General features: G+C 40.1%; 1 protein-coding gene across 3 annotated transcripts in view; it reads left to right on the top strand.

Moving 5' to 3' along the window:
- TATDN1 (TatD DNase domain containing 1) overlaps positions 1 to 20683 on the top strand; it is a 50856-nt gene that overhangs the window by 5123 nt on the left and 25050 nt on the right. Inside the window, exons 2-6 of one of the 3 annotated variants that reach the window (XM_003933725.4) lie at positions 12011 to 12076; positions 12828 to 12877; positions 16227 to 16290; positions 18848 to 18991; positions 19090 to 19132. In XM_003933725.4, the coding sequence (XP_003933774.1) occupies positions 12011 to 12076; positions 12828 to 12877; positions 16227 to 16290; positions 18848 to 18991; positions 19090 to 19132 (367 nt within the window). Of the gene's footprint in view, positions 1 to 12010; positions 12077 to 12827; positions 12878 to 16226; positions 16461 to 18847; positions 18992 to 19089; positions 19133 to 19156; positions 19305 to 20683 lie in introns of those variants that run through there. The other 2 variants (XM_074387111.1, XM_074387112.1) reach the window with 2 other exon arrangements.

The raw sequence follows: 20683 nt of genomic DNA, 5'->3' as shown, positions 1-20683 counted from the left end.
TTTGATGTGTCACAAAATATTCTTTTGATTTTCTTCAACTATTTAAAAATGTGAGGTCATTCTTAGCTTAGGGGCAAACAAAATTAGGCAGTAGCTTGTGAGCCTTAATTTACCAACCCCTTACTAGTGCATTTCTTTTTTTAATGACACTGACTTGCCAAAACACCTGGACTAGTTGTCCTGTGAAATAAAAATGAAATTCTAAGCCCCCTAAACTGGCTGAATGGACCCCCTCTTTGGCCAAGTAGACCCCAGAAAAATGTGAAAAACTAAGATTCCCAAACATGACAAGATGCAAGGTTGGTCATGGTCCCCTTACTAACCAATATCAGATTTTTTCCCTAAAAGTTAAATAGAACCAGCCCTGGAAAAAAAAAAAAAAGAATGAAAAGCAAAGAACGCTGCTCTGTGGACTTCAGCCAACTGCCTGACATTGTGACCAGCCTTCCCTCCTTTTTAAGTTTCACCATGACAGCTGACCAGTTCAACGAGGCATTCCTTCCTGTACTGAGGGCAGTTGCCACCACCTCAGGTCTCACTAAGGCTACCAAAAAAATACTCCTGGAATCCCCTCTCATTTTATATGTTTCTCATTCAATTTAGGCCCTTTGCACCTGGGCATCTTTCAGCCAATTGATTGACTTCCTATGAAATAATTTTCTCCTCTTGTAACCTAACTGTGATTTGCCTCCTTAATCCAGCTACCCTTTTGCGTTTAATAGGAGATGTTCCCCATGACTGCGTTGTCTTTACAGAGCCCTTTCTCTCACCTCATATAGACTTATACCCACTAAGGGACCCTTTCTCAAAAATTCTGCTGGCTTCCATTATGCAGCCTACGTGGTGTTCTCTCTGATGGAAACCATTTAATCAGGCCTCCAGCCAACTGCCTGATCTGCCCAACAAGTAGAATTAGCATGCCCTTCACTTGGGCCTGCCTACTGGCCAGGGATGAAATGGCTAATATTTATACGGACAGCACATATGTCTTTGGAATTGCCCATGATTTTGGCATACTCTAGAAACAGAGGATTTTTTAATTCCCATGATTTTGGCATATTCTAGAAACAGGATTTTTTACTTCCTCTGGACAACCTATTAAGAACAGAGACAAGGCCGGGGGCTCATGCCTGTAATCTTAGCACTTTGGGAGGCCAGGGTGTGTGGACCACTTGAAGTCAGGAGTTTGAGATCAGCCTGGCCAACATGGTGAAACCTCGTCTCTACAAAAAAAACAAAAAAAAAACAAAAAAAAAAACCACAAAAATTAGCCAGACATGGTGACACGCACCTGTAATCTCAGCTACATGGGAGGAGAATCACATGAGCCTGAGAGGCGGAGGTTGCAGTGAGCTGAGATCATGCCACTGCACTCCAGCCTACGTGACAGAGTGCAACTCTGTTCTCATAAAACGGACTATCTTGTTTCTCTTAGATTCCGTTTAGGCTCATTGAGCCCTAGCCATTATCAAAGTCCAGGGATATTTATCTGACAAGATGGAAGACAGCAACGGCAACCACCTAGTGGATACGGCAGCTAAAGCTGCCACCCTGCAAGTAGCCCCTTCCCTCAGTTATGTGTACTCAACCCACTCCTTCTCCTCCTCCCCTTGCTCTTCCTTCTTCCTTGCTCCCCTCCCCATCTGAAGACCTCCTTTCCAGACTCATTTTCACAAAAGACAGTCTTGGAGTCTGGAAGAGGGAAATGGATGAAACAAAATTGCACTTCCCCAGACAAAATTATGGGAAGATCCGAATGGACACCCAGTCCTAACCCAGTACCCTGCAAAGACAGACAACCTTCATACATAATCTAACCCATTAGAATCCAGACAAAATGATTCAGCGAGGTAGACTGTTGGTGGCTTTCTCCAGCTCTTGCCCCTCAGGTATATAAACTTTGCAATATCTACTCTCAGTATAACCCAGGTGAACTCCTGAAGCTCCCTTCAGGACAATGTTCTCTCCCCTAAGGTCCCTTCACCATATGACAACTTGGTTTCACTGAGTTACCACCATCCTACAGATTAAGTTTTGTTCTTCTGATGGTTGACTATATATTCTCATCGAGGTAAGTCTTTCACCTGTAAACAAGCAACAGCTGTGGTGGTGGCCAAAATGCTTCTTGAGAAAAACCGTTCCTACCTAGGGTGTTCCCACTGAATTCCACAGTGATACAGGCACTCATTTTACCTGCTGAATACTAGAACAAATTTTTAAAAGCCTGCCCATTTTATAGCACTTTCACTGTGCCTGTCACCCCTAGTCCTCTGGGCTAGTTGAACAGTCTAATGGGATCATTGAAAACCAGCTGGCAAAAGTTACAAAAACTTTTAACCCATCCTGGCCTAAAGCTCTCTCGTTAGTGTTACTGATTCTGCAGTTCATTCCCACTGGGAAATATCAGGTCTCCCCTTTTGAAATTGTTACGGGTTGGTCTGTGCACTTAGACCAGGAACTATTTTCTCCCACCCAATTACAGGGGGAGCTTTTGGCTTATTGTCAGGGGCTTGTTAAAGCTATAAAGATCAATCACTGCAGGTTGTAGGATCTTTTTACAGCTTCCCATCAGGCCTAAACTCCAGTATTACCACCTCCAGCTTGGTGATGACAAGTACTGGAAGAGACATCAATTAAAATACCTCCTCCAGCCTACTGGATGGGTGCTGTTAACTAATCCTTATGCTGCAAAGTTGCAGAGAGTTGACTCGTAGTTGCACATGTCTCATCTGAAAACACCAGCCCCTGCTGAATTTTGGAAGTTGATGCCAGTCTCTCACACCAGACTTCAGTTAACCAAAGCCTCATCTTTAGACCTAGAAAAAGGCAATAGTCAACATAAACTGCTTTTGTGAGACCCAAGGCCAAGACTATATTCAAAGACACTGGGACTCATTTAATAATTTGCCTGTTAACTAATAGAGTTTGTTCCATGCCTTTCTACTAGGTAACTTCAGTGCCTAGCTAGCTACCTGTGTGCGCGCTCTTCCTGTCTTTATCAGAACTAAGCAGGGCTTGTGACCACCCCCCACCAAGAACATCATTGCTCTGTTCCTCTGATGAGGTGTTCTCTTACTTAAGGACAGTCCCTAAAGTTTATCAGATAATCCCATTGGATTTGTATGGAATTTATGGTTTTTCCCTTGGTTCACTTTTCTGAATTGTTAAATGTCTGTTCCCTTTTTTCCTTTTACCCTCAGCCCTACTGTCCCCTTCCCCCTCCCTGTTTGCGATTATCTCAATGCAGAGAATAGCATGATAACACTTTAGTTAAGCTGTGCCAAATGTTGCTAGTAGAAGGAAACTTACTGGATTGCTGGATTTGCCAACAACTTTCCTGATCCATTCATGGTAAATATATGCCGTTGGTAATATCAGTCACTGACTTCTCAGATGTCCCTAATGTCACCACTTACCCAGACCAACCCCTTTCCCTGTTGACTTTCCAGGTCCAATTGCTTTAAAGCTCAGATATTGTCACCCTTTGTTCTGATTTGTCCTTGGTTTTTAACATTGGAAACCCATTCTTTACCATAGAGCCTTCTTTGTTGTTGTTGTTTGGTTTTTTCGAGACTGAGTCTTGCTCTGTTACCCAGGCTGGAATGCAATGGCGCATTCTTGGCTCACTGCAAACTCCGCCTCCCAGGTTTGAGCGATTCTCCTGCCTCAGCCTCCCAAGTAGCCGGGATTACAGGCACCCGCCACCATGCCTTGCTAATTTTTCTATTTTTAGTAGAGACTGGATTTCATCATGTTGGCCAGGCTGGTCTTATCCTGACCTCAGGTGATCCACATATTTTGGCCTCCCAAAGTACTGGGATTGCAGGCGTGAGCCACTGCCCCCAGCCTATCATGACACCTTTTTTATCTGTGAATTACTGGGTAGACAAGTGTCATCTACATCAGATAAATAAAGTGAAAAATATATCCCTACAGTGCCAGCAGTATTTGCATTTAAAATATGTGAGTGGATTCTGGAAAGCCTGCAAGAGAAATGGCCCATGGTTCAGTCTGGTGTTGTCAGCACTCCCTATGAATGCACTGATAATGAACACACCATCAGAAGTATCACTTATGCCCCCCATTCAGGCTTGTGTTTATATGGGGCATAGGGTCTGAACCACCTGCACAGCTTTGGGCATACTGTTGCCTTGACAGCCTACAGTTAGAAGGTTCATGTTTGCTGGGATATTTTGTAACCCCCTTATCCTTACACAAACTTATGGAAGGACCCACTTTCTCTCTTCGTTATTAAACTGAAAGGCCGGCCGGGCGCGGTGGCTCAAGCCTGTAATCCCAGCACTTTGGGAGGCCGAGGCGGGTGGATCACAAGGTCGAGAGATCGAGACCAACCTGGTCAACATGGTGAAACCCCGTCTCTACTAAAAAAATACAAAAAATTAGCTGGGCATGGTGGCGCGTGCCTATAATCCCAGCTACTCAGGAGGCTGAGGCAGGAGAATTGCCTGAGCCCAGGAGGCGGAGGTTGCGGTGAGCCGAGTTCGCACCATTGCACTCCAGCCTGGGTAACAAGAGCGAAACTCCGTCTCAAAAAAAAAAAAAAAACTGAAAGGCCTATGCTGGCAGGGTATGAAGATGATACAGATCAAAACATCCTGGGAATATTAATTCCAAGTGTTGGGGTTTATGTCAATAAGGATATGATTTGAAAAGTCTCTGCCACTATTGGTCAGAAAGCTGCAAATGCTGCAAAAAGCCTTGTAGCTCAACCAAAGTCTTTAAACTCCTTGGCTTGAGTAATATTAGATAATAAAATTGCTGTAGATTTTCTCCTAGCCAGACAAGGAGTTGTTTGGCTCATGCTTCCTGTTACACTTACGTAAGTACTTAAGGTGAAATAGCAACTGTTAGAGAAAGACTATCCAAACAAACTTAAATGGTTACAAGAGGTATGAACTACTAATACTCTCAGTGATCTATTTAGTTGGCTTCCAACTGGCCTGGGAAATCCCTTTCAAGCTGCTAAGTGTTTGTCATATTCATAGTCTCCATCATACTTTCTTTTTTAATATTTAAATTACATATGATAGGACTGCAAGAAGTCCCCATTACAGCCAGAATTATGATGGCTCAGTGCATAGAACTTAGAGGGAAGTTAATTCTGTAGCCCTTTCTTTTGGCTCTTATATCTCTTATGCCTTATGGGTTAATGAGTACCTGCTGCCTCTATTCCTTCCTCATCTAGGATGTCCAATTGGCTATCCTAGGGAATAGATGGATCTGGGACAGGTAGCCACACCACCCTGGCAATGCATGGGACGAAAAATAAAGATTTGGCCATTGGTGCTGGCTGCAGCAGATCATGGCCAAAAGTGGGAAATGTGAAATAAAAATAAAATTCTAAGCATCCCCCTACCCTACCTGACTGACTGAATGGACACCACCCTGGCCAAGGAGACCCCAGAAAAACTTTAAAAGCCAAGTTTTCTAGCCATGATGAAATGAGAGGTTGGTCACACTTCAGTACACCCACTTCCTCACCGATACCAGACTTTTTTTTTTGTAAGCATGAAGTAGAAACCAACCCTGGAACAGAAACAGAAGACTCAATGCCTCTGCTGACTTCAGCTGACCACCTGACACCACACCCAGACTCCTCTCCTTTTTTGTGGTTTTGACATGACAGCTGATCAGTTTCATGGCACATTCTTTCCTGAAAAATGACCACCCAGTCACAGACTAGTTCTGGGTGGGTTACTTAGGCTATGCACCTTTTGACATATAAAGCTTAATTTTACTGCATTTTAATGTTAAATCACCCCAAAGTGAAGATGGGGTTTATGTAACATGTATGGTTGCTTATCATACATGCATAAGTCCACCTTTCATGAATAGACATAGCTCCTCCTATAACGTATTAAATATGTACATTAGCATTTAGTGTAAAACTCCTGTTCCCCACTTCCTCCCTTGAAATACTTGGTTTTGGTCTCAGCCAAAGGCTCTGCTTCCCAGCCTGCAGGTTGCACCTCAATATAAGAAAGTTCTAAGGCAGGGTGTGGTGGCTCATGCCTGTAATCACAGCAATTTGGGAGGCCAGGGTGGGTGGATCACCTGATGTCAGCAGTTTGAGACCAGCCTGGCCGACATGGTGAAATTCCATCTCTACTAAAAATACAAAAAATTAACCAGGCATGGTGGCAGGCATCTGTAAACCCAGCTACTCAGAAGGCTGAGGCAAGAGAATCGCCTGAACCAGGGAGGCAAAGGTGGTGGTGAGCAGGTATCACGCCATTGCACTCCAGCTGGGCAACAAAACTCCGTCTCAAAAAAAAAAAAAAAAAAAATTCTTCCCTCTTCCCTAATGTATAGATCTCATGATTTTAAGTCAACATCCTACAGAAAGTCTTATATCCTGGCTTTGTTCATTTGCTAAATAGTAATATCATTGAGCTTGTTCTCTAATCCCCTGTATTTGCTATAAACTTGAAGTTATATCTAAAGACTAACAATATCTTTAAAAAAGAAAAATTGTGCCCTATTTGCTGTCCCTTGTTATCCCTAGATCACAAGTGGCAGTGATGTGACATGATTCAGTGAGCCCAAATACCGAGGCTTCAGCCTAAGAGTTGTGGTTTTCTCCTGGTTACAAACAGTGCTGTTTTCTACTCTTTGTTTTAAAAACGAAAACTCAATATTTGAAGAACTCTTGAATAATAAAGTAGGTACTGCTTTTCAAGCCAGCTATTTGAAAAAAAATTAATGAAAAAGAAACATTTCTGATCTATATAGGGTGACATGCTACTGAATGTATGAATCCTTCAGTTTCCTCCCCTAATCAGAAGTAGTAATTTTCCACATCGCCTTGTTTTTCTTCCTGTCATTCCCTCCCACCTGTATCTCTTACTTTCTTAGCTTTTCAAGCTACTTACTTTCTTTAGCTGGATCTGGCTAGACATTGGTTTTCATACAGTATTTGTCTACTTCGAGTTTACATGCCAATAGGCATACATCTAGTAGAGACTTTTAATTTAAAAGATAGTATTGTCAACCTCAAATAATCAAAAAGGTCAGAATCAAGTTTACAGAGTTCATTCAAGCACAACAGTTGAGGACTGCAGCCCAGGACACACTTCCAAGTTGCCTTAGGGAGTGCTCCCGAGAACAAAAAAGAGGCTCAGGTTTTAAAGGACAAATCATAAGGAGGGGGGTGATTACAAAAATTGTTAATCAGGGATTCTCACTGGTTTACAGAAATAACATTGGTTAGTGATTGGCTATGTATTGTTGAACTAGAGAGTGTATGGCATTTTAGGGCCACTTGGTGTCAGTCTAGAGCCCACATAGCAAGTGGCTTCAAGAAGTAATTATTTAGCTCAAAGGGGAGTGAGCTTGGACTGCTGTTAACATTTTAAATGCCTTTTTGGGCTTGATATTTTGAAGGTGCTTGTATTTCTCGTTACTAGGTTTTTGTTTCTCACTATCCCTTAATATAAATAAGAACATTTTGAACAAGTTAAATAGGATTTTGAGTGGCTTTATTTTTGTGATTACATCACGAGTCTTAATGTTCAAAACATATTGACTCACATTTGGATATTTGATAATGCATTCTTGGATAAGGAGCCTTAACTACTTAAGGTGGTATTACAATATAACTAATGCTGATTCAAATTCCATTTGTTGTTGGCATGTTACAGTGTTTATAACAACACTGTTCCCAGTAATTACATGTTAATAGGACTTTTAATTTGCAAAATGCTTTCACATTCGTTTTTGGATTTGAGCCACATTTTGTTGCTGGAAGGAGAAATGTTATGCCCACCCTACTAGTGAGAAAACTGAGGCTTAGAAAGACACTTACGGTGGATGAGCTTTGACTATCTGGGCCAGCAGTGCGAGGGTACAAGAATTTACCAAGACTGGCTGGCCACAGTGGTTCACGCCTGTAATCCCAGCACTCTGGGAGGCCAAGGTAGGTGGAGCACCTGAGGTCAGAAGTTCAAGTCCAGCCTGGCCAACATGGTGAAACTCTGTCTCTACTAAAAATACAAAAAATTAGGCAGGTATAGTGGCGGGCACCCATAATCCTAGCTACTTGGGAGGCTGAGACAAGAGAATTGCTTGAAGCTGGGAGGCGGAGGTTGCAGTGAGACGTGATTGTGCCACTGCACTCTAACCTGGGCAACAGAGTGAGATTCTGTTTCAAGAAAAAAAGAAGAAAAGAAGAATTTTCCAAGACAGTTGTAGGTAAAGAAAGGCAGACTCATTAGAGAAAGTATGAATATGCATTGCAGGGTTGCAGCAGTCAGAATCAGCAGAAGAGGAGCTGACTAAGGAAATAAAGGCTTGCTGGAGATTTTATAGGGTGGTCCTTAGGCTACAGAGTGCCACATGCAGTACTGATAACACCAAGGTAGCAGGGAGCTAACTTGCATTCTTCTGTCAGCCAAGGTATTTGATAAGAAGCAGGAAATTTGTGAGGTATGTACGTTACCTCTTTGCTTTCCCCTGGTCCCACCAGCCTGACTCCTTTCCCCTAATCCCGACTCCACATTCCCCCTTCCTGACAGAGCCAACAGTGACAAATCTTTGGCATGTGGGTGAAGGTCTCATCTTCTAGCTGACCTGCTGACCAGGGGTATAGAGCTGGCCTTACCTAGGACTGTTAGTCGGGAAGTTACATGGGCCCAGATCTTTGGGTTGGGAGTTAAATTGGGCAGAGTTGTAGGACCATGGGGGAACAGCGTTTGCAGCCTAAAAATTTTGCCCTGCTGCCTCCAAAAGAGTCATGGAGTTCTTTTAGTGGCTGTTGTCCTCACTGCAGTAACGTTTTGGTTTGAAATTGTTGTATTCTAGAAGACACAAAACGAGATACTGCGTTAACTGTATGTGATGCAAATAAGTATGACCATTATTATAGGCAGGATAAGTGAGATCTGACAAAATTTCTAAATATTAATAGAAGGGAAAAATCGAGGAAAAGATACAAATGTATTATTAGTGAGGTTGAGAAGTTGCCCAGTCTTCATTTCGATTCCCATTTATTCTATCCCAGTTGCTGAACTATTTATAGGCATAAGGGAATCACTATAAATTTTGTTGGCATTAACTTTGTTGTTTCTCCACCATTATTTAGCTTATAATTGGCAGTGCCAGAAATTCTGGCATCCAAAGCCCGTTTTCTTTCCTTACCTGCATAATTGTACTTTCTCCATTTTATGGCATTTCTTGGAACTTGTTCACAGATGGAATACTTTTAGTGATCAGTTTGAACTTTTCTTCGGCCCTTCTGTATTTATTTGTCAATTATCTTAATCACTCTGCAGGTGTTTGCTAGTGGGTAGGTAGGTGAGGAAGTGGTTTGTCTCCGAGGTTGTTCCCTCTAGGAGAGAAGAAAACTTCTTAAAAGAAACAGCTGTGAAACACAGCATCCAGAAAAGGATACTTGCTACCGAACCTCCTGGCTTAGGTGAAGCAGACTGTTTATTCATCAAAGCACAGAAGCAGCTATTAACAACTGGCTAAGGAATACACTGTAGGCAAGCCACGTGTCAGAAAGAAAAGGGCTGTAAGTCACCAGAGATTCTCAGAGAAGAGGGAAGGAATTGGTTACTGAGCCAGTGCAGGGCACCCTAAAGGCCAAGACACACCTGGATCCAAATCTGCATTTAGAAGGTACACTGTGATTCAGGGCCTGAACAATGGACCCTTCAGAAGCCAGTTCTAAGAGAAAGTACTATCACCTAGAGTCGACCTCAGCCAGCATCTGCTTCAGGGTAGGCATTGTAGAACAATTTAGCCTTCCCTTAACACTCATTCCTGTTAGGGCAGCAAGGAATGGCTTTATAAACTAATCCTCCAAGCTAATCTTCAGTTAGCTTTTAAACTTGGAATCAGAAATGTTTACTTGGTAAATTTGCACACTTCTCAGTTCCGTCTGTTTTTCACTTTGTATTCTACTGAAAGATTGCTTTTGCTTTGGAAAAAATCAAATCTTTTTAATGCCGACAAAGACTCTCCTTTGAAGCCTGAATTAGACTGCCCTGACTTGGCTTCTGGAGTAGGCCCCAACTTTAGGCTTTGTCCATGGCCCACTAGGTTCAGTTTTAGCTGGAATTCTGTAGGTCAGTTTAGTGAAAATCCCTACCTTGCTATCTGATCACTCCCTTATCCCCCATCTTTGGTATCCTATCACTCTGTCCTTCCTTCAGCAGGAGTCCATCAAGTTGAATATGCCCACAGTCTTCCCTTACCTTTGATGTTTCCTCTTAGTAATTTTTCATCTATTGATCCCCATTCCACTTGGTGGCAATAAATGTTCACTTGTCCTTGTATTCAAAATTGAGCCCAGTCCCTCCCTTCTGCAAAACCCTCACTGACATCAGTAGTCTCTCTTGAATAAAGGCTTCCTCAAAGTCTTTTGACAAGCATTATAAATAATTGTTTGCTTAACACTGTACAAAGAGGAAGTGGTCTAAAAGAGATACAGAGCATTTCTCTTTTCCTAATGAGCAGTGACGGTCGGTGACCCTAGACTAAACCTCTGTGAAGGATTATTTTAGGCAGAAAAGCCTCTCCTCTCTTCTCTGGGTTTCCTTTCTCAATCTGCCCCCTTTGTCTAATTTCCTTTCCTTACTTATAAATAAACTAGTTAGTAATTCTTCTGATGGGGCCATTCCACGGAACCCCTGTACTGTATGTATAGTATTAGGTGATGTTTGTATGTTAATAGCCCTTCTAATTAAAGGATGCCACTTGTGAATTCATCACCCCACCCATCTTTGTTGACATGTTGGTACCCAAATATCTTTGTAGTTTTCCACATTTTACTTTTTCCCCTGTTGTTTCAAATGCCTGAAATATTTTCCACATCTCTTAAATCCTCTAAACTCCCATTCACTTTCAAGGTGTGTCTTATTGTTGGAGCAGACATTCCTTGGGACCAGCTTGGCAGAAATTAGAATGAGAACATACAAAGAAGCTGAAACTTGACAGAAATAACGTAGGGAGTCTGTTGATAATCAGCTGCCTACCACCACTGCAAATTTTAAGATTCTTCTTCTGCTAAAAGCTAAATGATGTATATTTTAAATAAGGGAGGCAGTTTTTTTCTTGCCTGTGACTAATCACAGTCTAAGTTGATGTCTTGTTCCCCATGTTCCCTTATATTTTACAGCAGGACAGAGCTTCCTGTTGCGTCCGGTATTTTAAAGACAGGTGTCTGTACCATAGCTGGATCTGGCATCTTCTGACCTCTCCCTTCCTTACACTGTCTTCCCTCAGTATCAGCAGGAGATTGGTTCCAGGACCTCCTGCAGGTGCCACAACCCTCAGATATTCAAGTTCCTTACATAAAATGGCATGGTGTTTGCCTATAACCTATTCGTATCCTCATGTATACTTTAAATCATGTCTAGATTACTTAAAATACCTAATCGATGTAAATGCTATATAAATGGTTTTTATACCTTACTTTGCTTTTGTTTATATTATTTTTTATTGTTGTATTGTTATTTTTATTTTCTAATATTGTCAGTGGACCTGTGATTGGCCGAATCTGCAGATCCAAATCCAAGAAATACAAAGGGCCAATTGTTCTCTCCAGCAGCCGAAACAGCCTGTAGCTCTTTGCAGGCACTGTGCTCTTTCCTCTCCTGAAGGCTTTGCTCCTCCTATTTCCTGTCTGCACTTACCTCTCTTCCACAGGATTAAGTCACTCATCCTTTAAGATTCAGTTCAATGATTACTTCTTTCTGGAAGTCTCTTCTGTGTCCCATTGTACCAGTGTTTACTTCCAATATTTCATGATTGTCCGATAATGGATCTGCCTTACCAATTCTGCAGTGAGTTTCTGGAAAGCAGGAATTATATCCTATTCATCTTCATGTCCCATACTTCTAGCAAACTGGTTGACAAGTGGTAGGCACTTGGATATTGTTTGAGTAGATGAGTGTGTGAACAAAAAGTTTAGTAACAGAAGCTTTTATGTAAGTAGAAGTTTCAAGTAGAGACTCAATGATTAATCAGCGATTTTTGCTTTCTACAGATATTGGTATCAACTTGACTGACCCTGTGTTCAGAGGAATTTATAGGGGGGTTCAAAAGCATCAAGGTAAGTATTTCCTTTATTAAGGCAAATAGTTTCTCCTTGAAGACAAATTTTCTGCCTCAGGAGATCTTGAAACGCATAATCCAAGCTGGGCTTTGTGGCTCACACCTGTAATCCCAACACTTTGGGAGTCTGAGACGGGAGGATTGCCTGAGCACAGGAGTTCAAGACCAGCCTGGGCAACATAATCCACTCTTAAAATTGAAATAATAAAGAACCCATGGCCAGGGGCAATGAATGGCTCACGCCTGTAATCCCAGCACTTTGGGGGGCCAAGGTGGGCAGATCACCTGAGGTGAGGAGTTCAAGACTAGCCTGGCCAACACGGTGAAACCCCATCTCTACTAAAAACACAAAAAAATTAGCCAGGTGTGGTGGTGTGTGCCTGTAATCCCAACTACTTGGGAGGCTGAGGCAAGAGAATTGCTTGAACCTGGAGGCAGAGGTTACAGTGAGCTGAGACCATGCCATTGCACTTCAACCTGGGCAAAAAGAATGAAATTCCGCCTCAAAAAAAAAAAAAAAAAAAAAAGAGAACTCATTATGCATCTTGGATGAAACTAAACAAAGTGAAACACGTATATTGATAAACCATGATCATGAACATTTATAATACAGTTTAATCAAGGTCTTCTTACCTGTAGAAGTTTATAGTTTTGAGTATAAAACTTCAAATAGCCATTTGCCCAAAAGCTAAAAAAAAGTCAAATTGTTGTCTCCCACGTTTTCTTCATGTGGAGTTTCTCTTTTACAGATGACTTACAGGATGTAATAGGGAGAGCTGTCGAGATTGGTGTTAAAAAGGTAACATCTGTTTTCTTATTCTTGAGATTGTTTAAATTTATTTTTTAACTAAATTTTAGTTAAAATTTTGCAAAGGAGAAGGGAACAAACCAATGCCACATTTGGGGTACATATTGTCTACTTGTGATATTAAAAAGTTAATTGAAATAAAATATCAAAACATTCTGTTGGTAGCAATTTAAGTTACACAAACCTCATGTATAGTTCTTATATATGATAAATGGCAAAACCTCTTTGAAAAAAAAATTTTTAAGCCTATGTGAATTACCAGGCTTCCTAAGAGGCCACTTTTAATCAATTTTATAACATAACTGAGCATTTGTCAGAATTAAGTAATAGTCAAAAAGACATGTATCTGACACCTAGTGTGGCTTTTTATAGTTAGGGTATACCATTTCAAGTAACAGAGATAAAACTTTAATTTGTACAGTAATAAAATGCCTCCTTTTTTTTTTTTTAAGAGAGTTCTAGTAAGCAAATGAATAGATATTTCTTTAAATTAGCTTTAAAACAGGGAGCTAGCCCACATATACACATAAGAAATAAGGTTGAATTCCATAGTGTGCTATCAGGACACTTGGTTGCCACTGCCTCCAAGTTGAATAACCTGTTTTGGAAAGTGACATTGGTGGCTAAATAAGTTCTGCAATCTCCAGTTCTAAACTTTTATTCGTTATTATTCACAAATAATATGAAAAGATAGAAGTTAACATTCATTTCTCATTATGCAGTCACTCAGCTTGGAAAATCACTTTAAATAGTGCTTTTCTGCAAACTCTGAAATACTAAGCTCCTAAATTTTCATGTTTCAGCCATAGGTAGTTTAATCTTAATGTTTATTCTCTCTCTCTCTCTCTCTCTCTCACACACACACACACACACACACACACACACATACACACACACACGCACACAAACATGCACACACATACACTCTTAGGAATGACAGAACTGAAGTGATTTTTCCTTGGGCATGGTTCCAAACTGAAATTTGACTCAATACCTTGCCTTTATGTTGTAGTAGTTAAGAGCATAGTCAAGGCGTAACAAACCTGGTATCCAGCCCCTGCTTCATTTTTCTTAGCTTTATAACCTGGGGTATTTTATCTCACTAGACTTCAGTTTTCTCATCTGTAAAATGAGAATGATAATAGTATTTAATTAATAGAGTTGTTATGAAGGCTAAATAATATATTCAATGTAAAGCATTTGGTATTATACCTGGCATAAAAGAAACAACCTACATTATGTGTATGATGGAAGCCACCACCCTGAGATCATCATCATTGTTATCATCTTATACACTGGGAGAGGAGATGATGCCCTCTAGTCTTGCCATTCATTGCCTGTTTAGAAAAGTTACAAGTAAAATGAAAAGTAGACTTGGTTAGTTTTTTACATAATTTAAATACTGAATGTAGGCATTTGTTCTAGTATTAAAGTTTTAGGTATGTTAGTAACAAGAAAGTTTTCCCAATATTTTTTTTTTTTTGAGACAGAGTCTTGCTCTGTCACCTAGGCTGGAGTGCAGTGGCACGATCTCAGCTTCCTGCAACCTCTGCCGCCTGGGTTTAAGCGATTCCCCTGCCTCAGCCTCCCAAGTAACTGGGACTGCAGGGGCCTGCCACCACGCCCAGCTAATTTTTGTATTTTTAGTAGAGGTGGAGTTTTGCCATGTTGGCCAAGCTGGTCTCAAATTCCTGACCGTAGGTGATCTGCCTCCCTTGACCTCCCAAAATGCTGGGATTATAGGCGTGAGCCACCATGCCTTGCCTTATATCTTATGTTTTACAGACAGTCAAGGATGTAATTATGGATATGTGTTTCCTGAATGGATACTCAGTGTCTAATCATATTAAAGGTTTAAATAGCTATAAGAAAACATCTGTTTATCATTTGCAATTCTATTTTTGTTTTTTGTTTTCTTCCTAAGTTGTACCTAGAATGAATTATTCATTTTTGTTAAGACTCTTGAAGTATGCTTTACAAAAATATATATCATTGTGCTTGAATCACATCTTTAGAAGAACGTGCCTCTTACACAGCACTGCTTCAGTGCTCTATCAACACATAGCTCTTCAGTGACATTTTCATTTTAACAGATTAGGAGAGATGGCATTCTAATTACTGGGTGGACCCTAATGGTTGTCTATGTAGAAGTGTGCTTATATGCCAAAAGCCATACATTTTCCTACAGATAATTCATTAGTGTGCATTAACTCATTGATTTTCAAAACTTTTGCTCTCATTATTGAGGACCTCCAAAGAGCTTTTGTTTCTGTGAGCCTTACCTACTGATATATACTATACTAAAATTTAAAACAAAAAACTTTAAATATTTATTAATTTATTTTAAAATCACAAGAAACTACTACATAAAATAAATGGAATGTTTTTATGAAAAATAAGTATATTCCAGAACAAAAAAAATTTAACAACATGAGTATAGTTGGATGTTTTTCCACATCTCAATGACTGGGTTAATAGAAGCCTGCTGATTTTTTTTTTTTTTCTGAGATGGAGTCTCACTTCATCCCCCAGGCTGAGTGCAGTGGTGCGATCTTGGCTCACTGCAACCTCTGCCTCCCGGGTTCAAGCAATTCTCTGCCTTAGCCTCCTGAGTAGCTGGGATTACAGGCGCCTGCCACCATGTCTGGCTAATTTTTGTAGTTTTAGTAGAGACAGGGTTTCACCATCTTGGCCAGGCTGGTCTTGACTCCTGACCTCGTGATTCGCCCTCCTCGGCCTCCCAAAGTGCTGGGATTACAGGCGTGAGCCACCATGCCCAGCTAGCCTGCTGAATTTTCATAGTTTTTTCTGTATTTAGTCTGTGGTGGTATCACATATTGTGTAGCTTCTTGAATACCTGTAGACACTTGGAATAGAGTGAGGATGAAAAAGAAAGTGTCTTATTATTATTATGAAAATAGTTTTGACTTCACATACTTACTGGGAGTTACCAGACTATACTTGGATAACCGTTTAGTCAGTCAGCACTACTGAATCACTGATTTAATTATTCACTATTCTATAACACCTGATCACTGTCCTCAAGGAACTCCTTGTCTAGTAGGAAAGATAGACATTGTAAATACATTTTAACAGAATCTGGTGATGAAATCTATACCTCTGCATGCACACACACCTACATACATACATCCCTGAGGGGTAGTCAGGTACCACTCTGCATAGGAGGTAATCTCGCAGCTGAATTTTAAACAGAGGGTAGGTGTGTGACAGTCACAGAGGAAAGAGCATTCTAGAATAAGGAAGTGGTAGGAAGGCGTGTTTAGGAAACTGTTGTTGATGCCCTATTAAAGTCAGATTATTTTATTTCTTTCTATTTCAGTTTATGATTACAGGTGGAAACCTACAAGACAGTAAAGATGCACTGCATTTGGCACAAACAAATGGTATCTTCATATTACTTTTACCAAAAAAATAGGAATTAAGTAATTTTGAAGAAGTCTTTCTGAAAACTGCTTCAGGTACAATACGATGGATCAAGACTGTGGAAACAACAGGAAAATTGACTAATTTCAATGGGACATGATTAAGATGATGAAATTCAAAGTACTCATTGGTATATCAGATGTTTATAAAACCATTTCATAGTACTAAACAAAGATTAGTTAATGAGAATAAAGTTCTCCAAGTACACAATATAACCTCAGGTGTTTTTGATGTGGAATTCATGTGTGTGTTTTAACGTGTTTAAAATACAAGTTGCTTTTTGTTTACTCTTTTTTAACTTAAGCTATGAAGGATCATTTAATTAAATTTTTACTTGGTGGACCAGGAATGCAAATAATAATGCTGTACAATCCCTCATATGCTCGCTTTATGTTCATACATTTTGCATTTGTTTAAAATCTTAAAAGTTTTAAGAATGATTGTTAAAGGATTCCTAGTTACGTAAAACCTCTTTTATCTGGCATTCACGTATTTATTTATTTATTTATTTTTTGAGCCGGAGTCTTGCTCTTGTTGCCCAGGCTGGAGTACAATGGTGTGATCTCGGCTCACTGCAACCTCCGCCTCCCAGATTCAAGCAATTCTCTGCCTCAGCCTCCTGAGTAACTGGGATTATAGGTGCCCACCACCACACCCAGCTAATTTTTATGTTTTTAGTAGAAATGGGGTTTCGCCATCTTGGCCAGGCTGGTCTTGAACTCCTGACCTCAAGATCCATCCTCTGGCCTCCCAAAGTGCTGGGATTACAGGTGTGAGCCACCTCGCCCAGATAACTTCTTTTTCATATCTTACGTGCTAGTCACTGAGGAATTAAATATTCTACGTAATTTTTAAATTTTGTAATTTAAGATACTGTATGTTTCCTTTATGTTTGAAAACTTACTAAAAGCTATATTTTTGTGGAAATCTCTCTAAAATGCACACTTCTCTTTAGGATTCATTGACACTTTTTCTTAGAGATTAAAGATAGAGTATCTTCCAGGGAGTTTTTGACATATAAGAACATTTTATCCTTACGTTTTATCCCCAGACATCTATGCATTTTAAAGTTCTCCCACCTCCATTATCAGCTCTTTTCCACTCCTCTCCATGTAACTTGTGTTCTTATAGCTTTAAAAGTGCTGCTTCCTTTGTTTGCACATGTTTGTAAACATCTGCATGAGAGCGCCAAGAAGGCTTGATACCTCTCCCAAGGTTCAGGCTCAGCTAAGCCATTCAAAAAGTGGTTTTGACTCCCCATTTGTATTCTATATAAGTAAAGCTGTCAGAGTATCCTCCAAATAAGTGAACCTCATTCTTTTTATTTATTTATTTATTTTGAAGACGGGGTTTCCACCATGTTGGTCAGGATGGTCTCGATATCTTGACCTCATGATCCGCCCACATTGGCCTCCCAAAGTGTTGGGATTACAGGCGTGAGCCACCTCACCTGGCCCTCATTCTTCTATTAGAAAAACAAATCCCCCTTTCCACCTCTTTAAATCACCCCCATTATTAACCTTTTTAAGGGAATACATTTTTATTGCTATATTAAATGCATAAATCAATAATGGAATAATTGGTGTTAAACAAAAATATACAAATCAAGATAGTCACATCACTGGTGAATATAAAAGATAAAATTAGTGCTGGACATGGTGGCTCAGGCCTGTAATACCAGCACTTTGGGAGGCGGATCACTTGAGCTCAGGAGATCAAGACTAGCCTGGGCAATGTAGTGAAACCCTGTCTCAACAACAAAAAAAAAACAATTTAAAGTTAGCCAGGCATAGTGGCATGTGTCTGTAGTCCCAGCTACTTGGTATGCTGAGGTGGGAGAAACACTGGAGGCCAGGAGGTCAAGGCTGCAGTGATAGCACCACTGCACTCCAGCCTGGGTGACAATGGGACCTTGTCTCAAAAAAAAATGTTCATTTTGCATTCTACAGCCCTAAATGCCAAGCTTTAGAAAAAGTTGAATTAGGCCGGGCGCGGTGGCTCAAGCCTGTAATCCCAGCACTTTGGGAGGCCGAGGCGAGTGGATCATGAGGTCAAGAGATCGAGACCATCCTGGTCAACATGGTGAAACCCCGTCTCTACTAAAAATACAAAAAAAATTAGCTGGGCGTGGTGGCGCGTGCCTGTAATCCCAGCTACTCAGGAGGCTGAGGCAGGAGAATTGCCTGAACCCAGCAGGTGGAGGTTGCAATGAGCCAACATCGCACCATTGCACTCCAGCCTGGGTAACAAGAGCGAAACTCTGTCTCAAAAAAAAAAAAAAAGAAAGAAAAAGTTGAATTAATTATTTTATTAATACATTAAAGCAATTTTCATATTCGTATCCTACTTTATTTAGGTTTTCCAGAAATTGTCATATAATTAACATAATGCAGTTCTTATTTGAATAATTTATTGCCATTGTTGAAAACCAGTCGAAATTACTTGATATCCTCTAAATATCATAATAAATATAAGAAAATACTTTGAAAATAATCCTAAGACATTATTTTGTGTTAGATCTGTTTTTCAGTACTGTTGGTTGTCATCCTACAAGATGTGGTGAATTTGAAAAGAATAACCCTGATCTTTACTTAAAGGAGTTGCTAAATCTTGCCGAAAGCAATAAAGGGAAAGTTGTGGCAATAGGAGAATGTGGACTTGGTGAGTGCCAACCTGGCCTCTTAGAATGACTTTGTTTGAAAATAAATAATTTGTTCTGTATAAGTTATGAATAATTATTCTTTTTTGTCTTTTTAAAGATTTTGACCGACTACAGTTTTGTCCCAAAGATACTCAACTCAAGTAAGGAAATTTGTTGACTGTACAAATTTTTGTAACATCTTGAGTGATTTTAAAATAACTTTTATCAGTTGAGACTATAGTTGGATTAAGCATCAGGACATGTTTGTTTTTCTCTTTGTATATCAGAAGTTAAGTGAAACAAATTCCATGCATACCTGCGTGTAATTCAAAGGTATGGAAGCATGTCATTTTCTGGTTGATGAACCACTTAATTTGATTTTAATGGTAGAAATGAAGAATGAGTTTTACCTGACTTTACATTTTTTGTTTAACAGATGCATTCAATGAGTTAAATTATTTTGGGGAATGTGATTGTTTTGTTTTGTTTTGTTTTTTGAGACAGAGTCTCTCTCTGTCACCCAGGCTGGAGTGCAGTGACGTGTTCTCGGCTCACTGCAACCTCCATCTCCTAGGTTCAAACAAGTCTCATGCTTCAGCCTCCCGAGTAGTTGTTTTTAGTAAAGATAGGGTTTCACCATGTTGGTCAGGCTGGTCTTAACTCCTGACCTCAAGTGACCCACCCACCCTGGCTTCCCAAATTGGGGGATGTGATTTAACAGCAAAGGATATTAAAAGTGTGTTACAAGCCAGGCACAGCAGCCTTTACCCATAGTCACAGCTGTTTGAGAGGCTGAGGCAGGAAAATTGCTTGAACTCCAGACAAGCCTGAGCAATATAAGGAGACTCTGTCTCTATGAAAAAACAAACAAACAAACAAACAAAAACAACCCATGAAAGTATTATAGGACCAATCACCAAAGCTAGAAAAGCATATTTTACTCTTGCTGGGTGTTGAATATTGTTAGTTTGGAACTGCAAGATTCCTTTAATAGGAGCCATGTTGGGTGGTGGCTTCTGAGAAGACTCCAAAGCTCACCACCCTGTAGGACATCCTATAACCCCTTGCTTGTACCTAAATTTGGAGCTCCTGTCATTATACTGGTGAGTGAGTGTTATAAATTGAAAAGAAAACAGGTCACAGTCTGAATTTAAAACATAAGCATTTTGTCAAATTTCAAAAACAACTTAATTATGAAGATGATTAAACATTAGACTGAGCTTTTATATGGGATTAATTTAGTTATTTATCCATTCAGCAAATATTTATGGAGCACTGCGTGCCAGCCACTGCTGAGAACTCATAGTATGCAGAAATTTGAGTAAGGTATATCTATCCCTAGAGACCTTTAAGAATAAACAATCCTCTATCCTCCTTAGTTTCTTATACACAAAGAATAATTAGGATCAGATTCTCTCGTAAGATACTATCCAGATAGATATAATACTATTTCTATTAAGATACTATCATAATATTTAATAATGAATAATTTTGTTATGTTGTGTATGAGCATATGATTAAACTAGTGACTTGATGGCCTGAAGGGATTTTTAAAATTACACATGCTGAAAGTGTACTTCCTCCCCCTTCTCTCCCTGCTCCCCACAAGTGGGATTCTGATATGTCCCCACTGGATGAAAATCACTGGGTGAGGAGCAGATTTACTAGTAGAGTCTGTCATACCCTAGACCTCAAGCTCCAGAGTTCTGGAA

Source organism: Saimiri boliviensis, chromosome 15 (genome assembly GCF_048565385.1).
Source record: "Saimiri boliviensis isolate mSaiBol1 chromosome 15, mSaiBol1.pri, whole genome shotgun sequence".
Classification (NCBI taxonomy): domain Eukaryota; kingdom Metazoa; phylum Chordata; class Mammalia; order Primates; family Cebidae; genus Saimiri; species Saimiri boliviensis.
This window is presented reverse-complemented; position numbering and strand designations above follow the sequence as displayed.